A 15,137-nucleotide genomic window follows, 5' to 3' on the forward strand; every position below is an offset into this window, starting at 1 on the left:
AGCCCCGACCAGCGCTGCCTCTGCAGGAGAGCTCGTCGCCTCGCTTCTGCAGTGCTTCATCTCTCGCCCTGTGTTTTTCTTTTGTGTCTCTTTCCTGCCTGTTTGTTGCATAGATCCCTGTATACAGGCAGCATGTAGACACCTCCCTAATGCTAGATATATGGTCAAATAAACTGTCATTTTGTTCACAAGAAGATATAAGGGAGATAAGAGACAGACCTAGGATACATTAAATTAATTTAAGGTTTGTTTAAATCTAAAATCCCATCTTAAATTAACCATAACACTAACTGTCATCTGTATTTCACATGATTTTCTTGAGTATTGCAACAGGATGTACCGGTGAAAACCACAATATCAAGTGGAGGAAGTCTATACACCCATGTATGATCATATAGTGCACATGCATTAAAATACACAATATTCTCCAGTTTATGAAATCATAACATCGCACTGGATGATAAAAAGAGGAAATGTCTCACTAATAACTTTATGTAAGTTCAACAATTATGAAACAAAGCAGCATAAAAATACAAGCCTGGTCTATACTGACCTCTGGTGGAGACATGGAGAATGTGCACACAGGACATTAAAGCATGGGATTTTCTATTCTCTGCCTCCACGTGGCCAAATGGGGACATTACAACACTATAAACATTTTAAGAAAGAAGCTCTGAAGAGGTTTTTTAAAAATAACTTCATGACGCTTTTTGTAACACTAGTAACACCTTATTTTAACCCCTGCCTATTTAACATTTACAAGCAGTATATAATTAATAAACGGGTTGTTCTCTATATGGTAACTGTACATAAGGGGCATATTTTAAGTGTTTGTCAACAACTACAACTTCTTCTGTAACTGGTCTTGTTTGTTTAACATGTTCAAAAACCAAAGTGTAAAAATGACTATTTGTGGTTTTACAGACATCAGCTATTGCCCCCATTTCCTAAGCTAAGCTAACAGGCTACATATTTATTGTACATACATTAGAGTGATACCAGTGGTATCAAGAAAGCAAATAATATCTGTGGTATCAATCACAAATACATTAATAAAACACTTAGAATTACCTTATATCTGTTTACAACCATGTGTGATGATAGTGTGTTATAAGCGAGTATATACTGCTTAACCCATGAACATAAGGGGTTAAAGTAAAGTGTTACACATGCACATCTTTTATATGAACTAATATAAAAAAAACACCCATAATAAATCACACAGCAGCATGTCCTAAATAAATCTGTCATGTGGCAAGATTCTCTTTTATTTTGACAGCGTTTCAGAATATCATACAGGTAAACAAGATTTTTGCAAAAGTTAATATATCCATAGTGTTGCATTTCATAAAAATAGTTGCTTCACTTACAGTCTTTGTGACCATCAATAGTACACTGAGTCATATTTATAGAGATATTTGTTCAGGGTCTACACACCGCTAACACTACACAGTGATACTGAGCCGCTTGGGTGGGAGTCCATGGTGCAGCGCGTGCCGTTATTTCAACACACGCCAAAAAAAAAAAACCCTCTAGATGTCTTTTTTTTTTTGCTTTCTGTAGAAAAACTACCTACATTTTGGCTCAATTGAGACAGCTCAGATGTGGAAAGCAGTGAGTTGTGCAAAGGTTGAGCAAAAATACACACTTTTTTTTTTTGTTGCTGCTTCAAACAAAAGTCACAAAATAAAAAGGAGCAAATGAGCATTGACGGTACAGTATGTAGGCAGCATTTGCTACCTATAGTCTGACAAAATGTGAAATTTAGATTTGGGGCTTAGTTTTTCGTAATATTGTCCCTGGGCTCCATCTACAAGTGACTGAATGGTTGAGCCTGGCTGATAATTTTCACCGACATAATAATTCACATCCCAAACTCCTCTGTGTGAGATTGTGCTTTAAAGTCAGGCTGCTTATTCCTTGTGTAATTACGGATCACAATGGCAAACATAATGACTTGTGTCCCTTTGCTCTTTTATTCTTTAAACACTGTTTGCACTTCCCTCAGCAGAGGAAGGAGAGGAAACCTTTTTGTTCTGGTATTACCACTTGTCGCTCATTCAGAGGAAAATGTACCACTTTCTGCAGACGCTTTGAAAAGATTTTCTGACCTCAAAATTGACCTTTTTTTTGGCGTAAACCCCGCCCCTGAACAGCGAGCGTTCAATCACAGCTTAGCAACCGTAACTAGGCACTGCAGGCCTGTCAAACTTTGGATTTCTTCACATGTTGAAGCAGTGTGCGTGGGGGCAGCCGTACGAGCATTAGTCAGCAGTTAAAGAGTTTAATTAAGAGATTTTTTTTTTGCCTTTCCAAAACCAAAATCCACAGAGACAAAAGTGTAAGGAATGGATTCAACAGTGTGATTATCTGCTCTAATGTGAGCTGCAATCGTTATAATGTCTGACTAACTAGTTTACTAGCTAGCTAATGTTACAGTTCTATCCTGCTCTTTGTTGGATTTGAAGTTCACACTCCAACCAGTGACCCGAGATAGTGTTGTGGTCATCCTAAAAGAGTTTTCTCTTGCGACCCTAACAGTAAAAACACACTGCTTGAGGAATACAAACACATACATAAGCTGTACAGCCACACGGTGTTAAGTTAGAATGAATAACAGTCTGATCTTACAGTTTTTATTATCATACTTAAAAAGCTAGGACTAACTCTACCCTGCAGTATAAGAGAAATGCTGTTTCTTTACTTCCAACTTTGTGCCTGGAACATGCAGCTTTAGCCTCAGTCCTTTAGCATAATGTCACGTATGTAGCCACCAAATGCATATTTAAAACCCCTTTTTGTAAGATTCAGTAACAGTTTATTTGTACAGCCCGCCTACAGATAGTTTATAGAGTATTTGTAACGGTTTTGCTTTGTCTGTAGATCTTTAACAGATTATCTTTGGAGTGTAACGCAGGAACATACCCTAACCAAAATGTTTTTTGTGCCTAAACCTAACCAAACCTTAACCACAGCTGTGCAATATCAGGAAACGGTTGAATTGTTGAATCTTAACCAGTGAAAGGTGTAGTGAAAAAGTGAAGATATCTGCTTACATCCATGCAATACATCCCTTTATTCAGAAAGCTTTCAGTCTATCTGACCTTCATCGGAGCACATAAAAGCTTTTATATATTGCATGGATCAAAGCGTGTGGAAAATCTTCACTTTCTGTTTGGACACGCTGACGCTTCCAGCTCCTCAGTAAAGATTTAACCAGGTGGAACGGTTGTCTTGAATTTCCCTCAGGATAAATAAATCTATCTTTCTATCTATCTATCTATCTATCTATCTATCTATCTATCTATCTATCTATCTATCTATCTATCTATCTATCTATCTATCTATCTATCTATCTACCTACCTACCTACCTAAGCAATAAGCTGTTGAAATGTACTCTATAAACCATCTGTAGATGGACTATCCAAATAAAGCGAGAAGCCAGGATGCTTGTTTTAAACGAGTCAGCCAGAGACAGTCTGGAGCCGGCTCATGGAGCTAGAATTAGCCTAATTAGCTAACTAGTTAGAGCAGATCAAATCTGCCAGTGAGAGTTGTCAATGTCAGCCGGCAGCTAGAAATGAGAAGCAGCTTTTTGTTTACTTCTGTCTCAAACAAAGGACCCATTGTGTCAAAAATGATCAAGAACTTGGAGTTGTAAAATCTGCCATCGCTATCACTGTAAACCCAACCAGAGTGGAGAGATTGACAAGCATAGCAACAGTAACTAAGGGGGGGCAGAGCTTAGGGAGATGTCAAGTTGTATAAAATGTACACCTGGACATTTATGGTGTAACACGTAACCTTCAAATTGAGTCAAATTCTGGGGCAGGTAATGTGTATGCTCAGACAAATGGAAATCTACGGGGAGCTTTGGCTTGGAGATGTACTGCTTAATATCACACAGTGTAGACAGAATCACCTGAAACAAATCAAACTCAGCAGCTGATAGTGGCTGCGACAGGTGCAAACCGTCTCCTCAGTCGACCTGGAAATGATAGAAGTGTTTCATTTTCAAATTGAGGGCGTTCATTCATTCAGGTTACACGTTGTTAGGCGGGCGAGCTTTCGACATGCGAGATTGATTCAATATCAGATTTTTCACTGGTTTAGTTTTGGTTTGGGTGCGACGCTCTGCTCCGCGCTGACATCTGATTATATCATTCTTCATGGAAATTACTAGTGTCAGACCTCATTAAGAAATCAGTAATGAAAACTACCATGACCCAGAAAGAACCACTTGCACAAATAAGGACCGTCAATACCTCTTGCTAATGGACTAATTTTCATACATAAGCTCGTGAAATAAATTATGTATTTCACCATATCACACTCGTATCTGAAAAAATACTGTTTATTATTTATATCTGTAAAGTTGGTGTTGTATAGCAGCCTGTTTTGAACCCTCTTAAGTGTTTTGGAGTTGAACCTTTGACTTAAAAGCCAACCTCTCTGTCAGTCTAAGGCACTCTGCCCCTCGGTCGGTATCACGCGAGCCTCTTCTTCTCAGCATCCGGCTGGACACCACCGTCGTGGATTGCTTTGTTCGTTAAGCACAAGAAATGGGAAAAAATGGATAGATACGACACCCCCCGCCACCAACCCCCACCCCGACCCCGACCCCGCTGAACTTGGGATGATTCAAGCGTGCAGTCGACCGCAGCAGGCCGCGCCGAGACCCCAAACCGCAGTCACAGGGCTGAACGGGAGGGTAGAAGAGGGAGAAGTCGATGTGGTGAATGTTTCTTATCCATGTTTGCGCGGGCTAGAATTTTCCATCGGCTCAACTAAGGTTCTGTTCATTAAAAGATGATCTTATTTACAAAATGATCCCACATATTCATATTCAATTATAATATATCTATGTCTATAATCATCTGATAGATTATTCAAGACAGATTCAGGCCCCATACAGTCTCTGTTAAGGCAAAGTTCTGTTGATGAGTAGATTTCATCTCCGCTGTCACTCTTTGTTCCATTCGCTCTTGTCAAAAACAGGCAAACCTTCTTTTTTAACATTCCAGTTCATAAAACAGACTCCATTGTGAAGATATATATATATTTATATATATATATATAAAAATTCCAATGGCAACCGACAGTTGCTTCCTGTCAGTTGTTTATATTTGCATGTTTGTCCCCCAGTTTTTGGGGAGAACTCAAAATTGAGTTCTTCAAAGTTTGTACCCCTCGAAGGATTCCCCGCCACGCTACACACACATTCTACTTGCTCTTCCTTTTTTTAAATTTTTTTTTAAAGTGGATGATTTTCCAGTTCTTAAGGTGGTGGGTGTAAAATATTTCTCAAAATAATTTAGAGTACAGTATCATAAATAAAACTCTAAAAACACGTGGTCCAGATCACCCTGCCCCCCCCCCTCTTGGGTTTGACTCCATGGTCTATGGGAGAATGGGATTGAGGGGGGATAAAGGAGCACAGGAAGGTGTGGGGATGGTAGTTTCATCCAGATGGGGTGGTTTTAGTTCAGATGAGTGTGGCCACTGTATTCTGCTGGAGCCGCGGTGTTATCTGCTCAGCGTGGACGTGCCTGTGCGCAGTGTGCTGGGCAACTTGTCTGATCCAGGGATCTTCCAAGGCCCAGGAGAGACCGTGGCCTTCCTCCCTGCTGCGCTGCCGCTGCTGCTGGTGCTCTTGTTGGGCAGGCTGGGCCGGCTCTCTCCCAGGCCCCTGTCCAGTTCCCTGGGTCTGGGGTTGCTCTGCTCTGAATCCACCTGCTGCTGCCCGCCACTGTAACGCTCCACATCCTCCCTGCTGTTCCCGTTAGTGTGCGGGAGCTTGGAGGCGCTGGGAGATTGGGTGGTCTCTCTGTTGTCCCCGGTATGTCTCTCCTTGGACCTCCCTCTGGTGCTCCTGGAAGGTTTGGGCTCCCCGCTCTGCCCCTCCTTGCCTCCTTCCCCCTCAGTAGTGGGCTGCACCCTGTGCCCCTTGTGGGTGGACCTGCCACCCTCCTTTTTAGCTTTTCCGCTCCCACTGGTTGTAGCCGCTCTCCTCCCCTGGCTGATCGGATCTGTATTTAGCAGCTCGGCCTTCTGGGGACTCTTTGAACGCTCCTTCCTGCTGTCTCCTGCCACCGTGTCTCGAGGGACGTCCAGAGGCGGCAGGTGAGGTGGGTCGGGGGCCGGGGCCAGATGAGATGAAGGCGATGACATGGAAAGGCTGTCGATGGGAGGGGCTACTTCCGACAAGCTTGGGGAGGCTGAAGGGCGAGCATCCCATGGGGCGGCATTATCTGGAACATACACATACACGCAGTCAACAACGTGGAAAACGCGCACACTCTTATTAAAGGCTTGCACACATGCCACTGCACAACCACACGTTAAATCAAAACGAAAAAAAAACAATCAACACAGCAATCATTCCTATTCTACAAGCTAAAAGCATTAAAGTAAATATCAGAGCAGCACTACAACCTACTTCCGAACGTGTCACAGGGCAACTCTACTTTTAGACCACATCAATCTGCCTCCCATAGCTCTCTTTAAAGCCCCGGCCAATCTAAAACCTTGGCGGAAAATCGAAAACAGGTTTAATGAAATGGATGATGTGCCCAATAGGGTGGTGCTTTAGCAAGAATGAAAACCTCAGGGGCCGAATGCCTCTCTCTCTCTCTCTCTCTCTCTCTTAAGCCTAAAGAAGTCTGCATCCAGTGTAGCAGCTGCAGTGAATCTACAGCGTGCTCCTCCACAACTCTCCACTCTCACGGACTGTTAGCTCCTGTTTCTGCACCGATGAGTCTCGGTCCCTCGGCCATCAGTCATTTTCAGCGGGGCCTAGGCAGGGGGCAGAGGCTAGGCTAGCTACACCAGCACCATGAGGCCCAATTATGAGCAGACTCTCACGCAGCGCTGGAGCGCATTAGATCCAGGACTAAGAGGGAGAGAGAGTACCTGGTCATTTCTAAGCATGCTGGGATTTCACAGTCTTCTACCTGCAGTATGCCAGGTACAACAAACTTAGTTAGACAAGTGACATTAAGTGCGTAGTGTGTGTGTAGAAATGTGTGTTTGATGTGATGTGTGTGTCTACCTGATGAATGTGAATCTAATATTTACTTTTTTGGTTGACTGTAGCTGTTGCTATGTCTGACTTTTTAAAAAAAAATATAACCATTGTTGTTATAAAAACATACTGCCACTTTAAAATACTTAAAACACTTTTAATATAAGAGAACTCTGGAGGTGTCTACTTGCTGTAAATTACATGTTAAAGGGGCACTCCGGTGATTTTACAAGTCAGTTTACTAGTCAAGTTTAGACAAGGGACAGTACTTGTGTGATTTCAGTTTCTGTACAAATTTTAAGAAAAAGTTTGTCTTACATACTGGGGAGTTGGAGTGGGTGTTTACCTGGGATGGGGGGTGTAACAAAAGATGAAAGTTACATTATAGGAAGATCTAGTGTTTCTGTTGATTGACCCATAGGGATCAAAAGGACTAAAGAAATCAGGACTAAAGGTTATGATATCTTGGCCTCTGATGTATTGATTTTGACCATTCTTTATTTAATCTCTTTTCAGTCTCTTGTAGACACATCCACCCTTTATGGAATCGCACTTAAATGAAAGAGTACTATTTTAATTGCCACTGGAGAGATTCAACATTTCATGAATTAACTAGAAATCTTTTACTGAATAACACATCACAGAGGAAATATGAGAATTTTTATTTTTAAATGAAGAATGAGTCTGACACAGGTTAAATCCTCTCTGAGAATACTTGTGATTAATTATGGGATGTCATTCTTTAGTTTGCTGTAGTGTCACTTTGATATAAGTAGCTAGGAACTTCTATTCCTGTGTCGGTTTTCAGAGCATTCTTAATTAAAAAGTGCAATTTTCAGGACTTTGTTAAATACGTGCCCTGGGGGTGCAGATCTAACGCTAGATAGAGGCACACAAACACACACAATGCTATACACAGACAGCCACACAATAATATTCATGCACATGCCCACAACCATATGCCAACATTACACTGCTTATATTCTTAAATTTCTTTTGGTTTTTCATTTTGGGTTCAGCTTTTCCTAAAAATAACCTGAAACAGAAATACCTCCTTTGAACATCAGTATGCAAATGTTTTAAATAGCCAAATTAATCACCATAGATGATTTGCATAACCTTCCAGTATGCAAATAAATTGCCTGTAAACTACGAGTGATGAAATGCTGAATCAAGCCCACACAGAACAGAACATGTGGGTTAAAACGCTGCTTCTGCTTTTAGGCAGCGGGGGAACTCGAGAGAGAGAGAGAACACAAAAGATCTCTAATGATAAAGGACTGCGTCTTCTGTTGACCACAGTAAGACTCCCTGTGTGCATATTTCAAGGCTTTAAAACAACCTCAAGGCGAGTATGACGAAAGCCCTCCACACAGATAGATTAAATCACTGGCTGGAAAGGGGGAGCTGGCAGACATGGGAAAACAACATCACCCTCGATTTCCTGTGTTTAAGAGTTGGAGGGTTACGCCAAGGCCAAACGCTGATGAATGTGCATTACTGGGGGGCGGCGGAGCTTTAGTGCAACGGTTTTCCCTTAAAAACGGCTTTCTCTGTAAGTGGGAGGATGCGAAAAAGTGAGCATCACTGCTGGTGCAGAAGAAACAGCAGTGAGTGACGCATTGGAGTTTTATTACCTGCGGTGTCACAAGAATAAATGTCCCCCTTCCAGGCTGGATTCATGCTGCGCCGAGATTTCACTGGGTAAATAATCTGCCGGAATATTTCACGTTTGTCTCCTCTGGCTGACTCAGGGTGAACACTCACACTGCTATATTTTTGGACCCCGTAGGTAGCTGTTGGCTGCCAATTTATCTTTCGGTCAGGAGGAAAGTTATGTTGACTAATTTTACAACCTCCTCGCCGCTTGAAGGGATATTTGTTGATTATTGGCAAAATCTCCAGCGTGCCGATTTTGAAAAGTGCACATCTTGAACAGGTGGTTAAACAACAAAACAACACACAAAACCACAGCACAGAAAGCCAGGGTTAAGTGAAGAGAAAAACATTCGTATGGTCACAAACCGTGTCTTTAGAGTGGCCCATTAGGAAGAAATAGGGGGAGCCATGCTTGTCACTTTTCATGCACATGGAGAGACTGGAAGATACCATTCCTATAGAAGGGGAAGTAACAACCTAGACCAATCAATTAGTGATAGGTCACTGAAATGGACAGAAGATAAACTAGTGTTAGTCAAGATAGAAGAGACAAATAATTAGTTGTTTTACAGCATAGTGAAATACAGAATACAGCGAAGACCAGAAGTATAAAAAAGACAGAAGATATAACATGAATATAGATGCATGCTAGAACAGTGTTATCAAGAGTTGAAGTGATATTAAGACAGTGGAGAGAACAGTCTAAGAGTTAAATGAGAGTTAATAAATTATCCTGAAGACAAGGAAAGCTTCGGATTAAAGTTTCGCTACTTACCATACTCTGGGACCTGCCCTGTACCCCTCTTTAAGAGGAGACGAACACGCCTGCCTCCAGACTTGATCAGCTCGATGGCTCTGGCATGAGTCATGTCCCGGGTGCTCTCTCCATTGATCTCAATGATTTGGTCCCCAACCTGGATGTCAAGATGTGTGTGAAGGAGAGTAAAAGAAGCTGTAAGAGAAAGTGTGCGTGTGTGTGCGCATACTTGGTTTTACTTTAGGTCAGTGGTGTTTTTTGATGGTTTGGATTCAGCCCCCTTTGTTCCAAGTAAAGAGAATCTAATGCTACACCATAGAGCGATATTTTAGACAGCACTGTGCTTCTGGCTTTGGGGTAACAGTTTAGGAAGGGCCCTTTCCTGTTTTCATCATGGTAATGCCCCTGTGCACAAAAGAATTTACAGAGCTCTGTGTGGAAGAACTCGCACAGAGCTCCGACCCCAACTTCATCCGACAACCTCTGGGATGAACTGGAACGTTGCTCGACCTCAATAACGCTCTTATTGGGTAACAGAGCAAATCCCCATTCAAAGGTGTTGTGGAAAACCTTCCTAGAGGAGTGTAGGCTGTTGTAGCAGCAGATTGGAAGATTATGAGTGAGTGAGCTCAACTTCGAAAGGTGCGGCAACCCTGCTGCACACCTAGATTTAAGTCTTTTCTTTAATCTTGTGTATTACATATTATTACTTAGAGCTGTGGTTCTCAAACTTAAAGCCTTTTTTCTTTCATTCCCCATCTCCAGAATCGGCCATGCCCCTCGACACCCCGGCAGAAACCCATCCCATTTTTATCACTCACTATGAATGTTGGGAAAACAACTAATAAAACAAGCTGTTTTATTAAAATAAATGAAAAATATTCAGGTGACAAGATCACCTTCCCAGTATTCGTGCACATTTGTTTGTTTTATTGTCCCCAGATGAATCATATTCATTCAACTTTAGTTCCGCTCATTGTTTTCCCCTCCGGTCCATCATCATACTGTCAGCGTTGTTATGTGCTGTGTTTGTATGTTTTATTAAACTGCCAGATGGGCCAAAGACAATTTTCCACTCTGGTGAATAATAAAGTTGTATTCTGTATGCGTGTAATCCACTTCAATATATTTACTTTTTTATTTTCAACATTTTACTTTAACCTCCCAAACCCACTTATTCAAAAGTAGTATATGAACATTTAATAAACTGTTACTGTTTAATCATGAATCTGTCAACAACTTTAGCTCCTCCTGTGAACAGATAACGAATGACAACATGGTAAATAACACAGTAATAGGAGAAGTTATAATTGTTGACAAATACTGTACATGAATTAACAGTCTCTAATATTCTTATAGCTGCTAATACAGCTGCATTATAATGTGTTATAAACAGTTTATTAAATGGTTTATATAGTATAATATATTTCCTGCCTTCCACCTTAGGTTCTGCTTACAATCTCTTTATATCTAAAGGAAGCAATGCTTTCAATGGATGTAATATCCAACTTACCTGACTTTATTTGACTCAAGGTAACCAAGTAAGTTGAACATTATTTATAAATCTCCCTAAAAAAATCAACAGAAGAGTATCGACTCCAGAAACAGAATCTTTCCATTTGTATGGTAGAAACCATTTCGGATAACATCGTCTCGCAGGAAGAAAGTCTTGTCGGAAACTTTAGCAAGCAGTGGATGAGGACTCAAGCTGCGTTTATAGACTTTAGAGTACCATTAAATGTCTTTAATCAGTTACTGTGAACCAGGGGTCAAACCAACCTGAATGTGCCCTGCACCATTTCACATCTGGAGCATACTGAAGATTCAGATATTCCATGCAATTTACAATTTGAATAATAAACTTGTATTAAACCTTAAATTAAAGACTGACATGTTTGAGGTGTCAACTGTGAAATGATTGATAGAAAAGTAATATTAGGTGCCATATTGCTCCATAAACCTACCAGTCGAGTTCACAAAAGGCAAAAATAAGATTATTCATAGAGATTAGCAAATGAACAGAGTTCGTTTGCCCACCTAAGATTGAGTCAATTATGATGTGGCAGGTTTGCAAATGAGCACCCTACATGTGAAATTGAATATTAACAAGCTTCTTTTATTCTGGACAACAGTGATTTATGAGGATCAATATGGATCTATAATTCATAGGCTATCCCTTGAGCTTCTGTAAGCGTTAATAGGCATTACCCGCCATGAACTGGTGTAATTAATTTCGGCAGTAATCTCGACTATGTCATTTGGATGGAATTATGGTGGACCCCCTTCTCATGGGGCTGCTGAGGATCATATTAGGACACCCTGATGAATACCAAGAACCTGCTCATTTATAATGACCACAACTGCAGCAGCTCAGTTAACAGCTAATGTAAGTATTAACTGGACTATCTCACCTTCCTGTGACCACTCCCTGATGTACACGAGGAAGGGTCAAACGTCAGTCCTCCCTCCTTCAAGACTCTCAGCTCTTCAAGAGACGGCTGAGGCTCTGAGTAATGGGGAGGATTCACGGGGAACGGGACAAAACATGCTGCCCAATTACACGAACAAATGGAGAAGTCCTCCGGTAATGGCTAGGGTAATTTGAAAGTCAGGAGCAGACTTGAGTCAAGAGAGGGGGGAGTCATTAGGTGTCATTACAGTGGTCTGAAGAGGGGTGGAAGGCAAGACGGTTCGCTCATTAATCCTCACCTCCTAACAGCAGAGGAGAGTGATCTCCATTTTCATCTTTAATAAAGAGGGAGCTAAAGTTGAATGGACAGCGCGTGAATGTTGAGTGCAGGGAGGTGGGACTGAAGTAGGAGTTGCTTCTATTGCAGTCCGCTGCACACACACAACTCTTGTTCTCAAGTCTTTTAGTGATGGTTTAAAGCCTAGAGAGGTCATTTAATGTGCCGAATGATTATCTGTAATAACCAATTTATACAATTTCCTTAAAAGCCTCTGCACTGTCACTTGAAGATGTAAAAAACCATGTTAGAATATGTTAGTGCTCCTTACTGATTAGTTTGTGGCTACCAGGTTCAAAATACTTTATTTTTTTACTTTACTTTTAAAGATGTGATAAAGTGCCTGTTAAGGAGGAGTGACTTGGCTTGAACTCAGAACTTCAGAGAGACTGCAGGGAGTCACGGTGAAAGAGGGCTTTTGGTTTCTGCACCTTAAAAAAACGTGTCAAAGCACCACTCAAATACAAAGTGACAGGCATGTCAAAAGCTTTTTAACCAGAGTCTCACATTTACTTAAGTTAAATGCAGATTGATTCCTCTCCGCGCCCGGCAGTATGGATCGAGGACTGTTGAAAGAGGGATCAAAGTGTTCTCTGCACCTTGTTCTCTGAAATCTATTCAACAGCACAGTCTCTGGTTAATTTCAATATGCTACCAGCAGTGTTACTGTCTGGCCGTTCATCTAGGACTAATCAGACTCAGTGGAGGAAAGCAACTAGGTACATTTATATCCACTTCACTACATTTCAGAGGGAAATATTTTTTCCATTAAATTTATTTGACAGCTGTAGTCACCAGCTACTTTTGGATTTTACAAAAAATATACGATAAACTCACCCAATCGATCACGTTGTTAAAACTCTGTACTCTCATCTCTGCTTGAATCTAGAAACTCGAGGCGGGATCTGCTACTAGCATAATACACCTGAATGTCAGCAATCAAGTTACACTGTGGGTAATACAGGTTTGACAAGGGAGAATATGTGGAGTAAAAAAGATTTTGAAAAAACCCAAAGCTATCCATTGTTAGTTTGACAATGTTTTATGATTGCAATGAGAATTAGGTTGAATACACTTTGAAAAATATCCATCCCAGTCTTTCAATGTCTTGTTATGACAGTCCAAAACCCAAAGATATTCAGTTTAATGTTATATAACACAGAGAAAAGTAGGACATCTCCATATTTGAGAGGCTGAAAACTGCATTTTCTGCCATTTTAGCATGATAATCGACTATCAACTAATCCATTACTCGACTAATTGTTGCAGTTCTATGCCAAAGACGTTAAATTATGCAGCATTTCCCTCCTAAACAACAAACATTACAGAAAAGTCTAAAAAACTATCACACATTTGTGTAGCAAATCTTAGTTTTTTTGTCTTTCCAACCCTCATTAATCCTTGTCCCCTCAACAGTGTTGTGACCCTTTGGAGACGCCTGGCTCCTATGTTGGGAACCACTGGACTAAAAATACCCATCAGTCAATAAATACAGTATATAAAGTAGTTAAAACAAGCTCCGCCTCGACGAGCTACACCCATATAATACACACTGATGCATCAATGCATATAAGATATATAAAATTAAAACAATTTATCAGCCACCGGGACAAGTACTTCTGCTTTTATTACTTAATACTAACTTTGCACTTTAAGATATACTTGTAATGGAGTATTTTTAGATTACTGCATTGGTACTTTTACTTTTCTTCCACAGGCAGCCACCTGTGTCTAGGCCCAGTTGCCTCCATCAACTACACCAATGACGAGGGAAAGTAATACCTCCCCCGGGGGCATTTTGCACAAATTATCTTTGAAAGGTTCATTACAGAAAAGGAATGTAGAGCAGACTTAGGCCATCACCTTCAGACATACAGATCGGAAGAACGTGCAAGAAAGAGAAAGCAGGAGATCAAGGAAGACGTGTTGGTTGCAAGATTCATCCCGCATTGACAAACTGAGAAAAGCTACTGTGGAAGTTGCAATTTATGTTGCTAGCAGCAAACCACATGGAGAAAACAAGGGGGGATTTACACAGCAATGCTGGAGTTGGAAATTTCCATAGTATCTTTTATTACATCTTTATAAATTCAGAAAATATGTGCCAGCTTTCTCTGACCGAATAGTACAGTAGCAACTGTAGCTAGAGGGAGAATTGTGTAGCTATGCAAACATTAAAGTGCAGTTTTAGTTGGCCCACTTAAATGTTTTATCTATCTTTATCTTTCTGAATATTATCTGTTGCTGAATGCAGATAAGGGATGAGTTTTAGGAAGTTGGGAGGAAACAAACTCTCAGCTACAAAAGGACAAACCATCTCTGAGTTATTTTTGACAGATTATTTCTGAACCAGCTCTGAAAAGTTGCTGTTGCAGCTTTGATAACATCAGACAATTACAGTAAGCGTCCGCCATGTAATCCAGAAAGATAGAAAGCAGTTTAACCTCTAAAGGGGGTGCGGTGGCTTTCTTAAATGAAATGACATCATCAAACCTACCCTCATCCTCCCGTTGCGGATGGCCGGCCCGTCCTCAGCCAGTCGTAGGACAAACAGGTCCATCTTGTACTCCCGTCCTCCACGGATGCTAAAACCGAAGCCTTTCACGCTTTTCTCCAGCTCCACTGTGAAGAAGTCAAAGTCCTGCGCAAGCTGAGACAAGCACAGATCAGATGTGATTAGATTCAGTGCTATCTGAGGAGAAAATGGACCACTACAGCAGAAAATAGTCTCAGGACTAAGCAAAGATAAATAAGTGAAAAAGAATGGAGCAAATGCAAAGTAAACAAAAACAAAAACAATAATCGTATCACATATATGCCTTGGCAAGGCAAACAAGGCAGCGGTGAACTTTGTCTACTCAGTTGTGCTAACACAAAAAACACCAACCGACATATCTGGGATATCAACCAACTCCTGAAGGAAATATGTAGCTCTTAGGTTGCTAAATC

At 41.0% G+C, this 15,137-nt stretch overlaps 1 protein-coding gene across 22 annotated transcripts in view; it reads right to left on the minus strand.

The window, feature by feature from the left end:
• Nucleotides 1–1,232: 1,232 nt before the first annotated feature.
• The window catches only part of magi2a (membrane associated guanylate kinase, WW and PDZ domain containing 2a), a 208,516-nt gene continuing 194,611 nt past the window's right edge, over nucleotides 1,233–15,137 (minus strand). For 10 of the 22 annotated variants that reach the window (XM_051392363.1, XM_051392362.1, XM_051392361.1 and 7 more), the window contains 3 exons: nucleotides 14,686–14,838; nucleotides 9,460–9,598; nucleotides 1,233–6,252 (listed from right to left, as the gene is read on the minus strand). In XM_051392363.1, the coding sequence (XP_051248323.1) occupies nucleotides 5,528–6,252; nucleotides 9,460–9,598; nucleotides 14,686–14,838 (1,017 nt within the window). In that variant the 3' untranslated portion in view covers nucleotides 1,233–5,527. Of the gene's footprint in view, nucleotides 6,253–9,050; nucleotides 9,189–9,459; nucleotides 9,599–14,685; nucleotides 14,839–15,137 lie in introns of those variants that run through there. The other 12 variants (XM_051392369.1, XM_051392373.1, XR_007882556.1 and 9 more) reach the window with 11 other exon arrangements.

This window comes from Dicentrarchus labrax, unplaced genomic scaffold (genome assembly GCF_905237075.1).
Source record: "Dicentrarchus labrax unplaced genomic scaffold, dlabrax2021, whole genome shotgun sequence".
Lineage (NCBI taxonomy): Eukaryota > Metazoa > Chordata > Actinopteri > Moronidae > Dicentrarchus > Dicentrarchus labrax.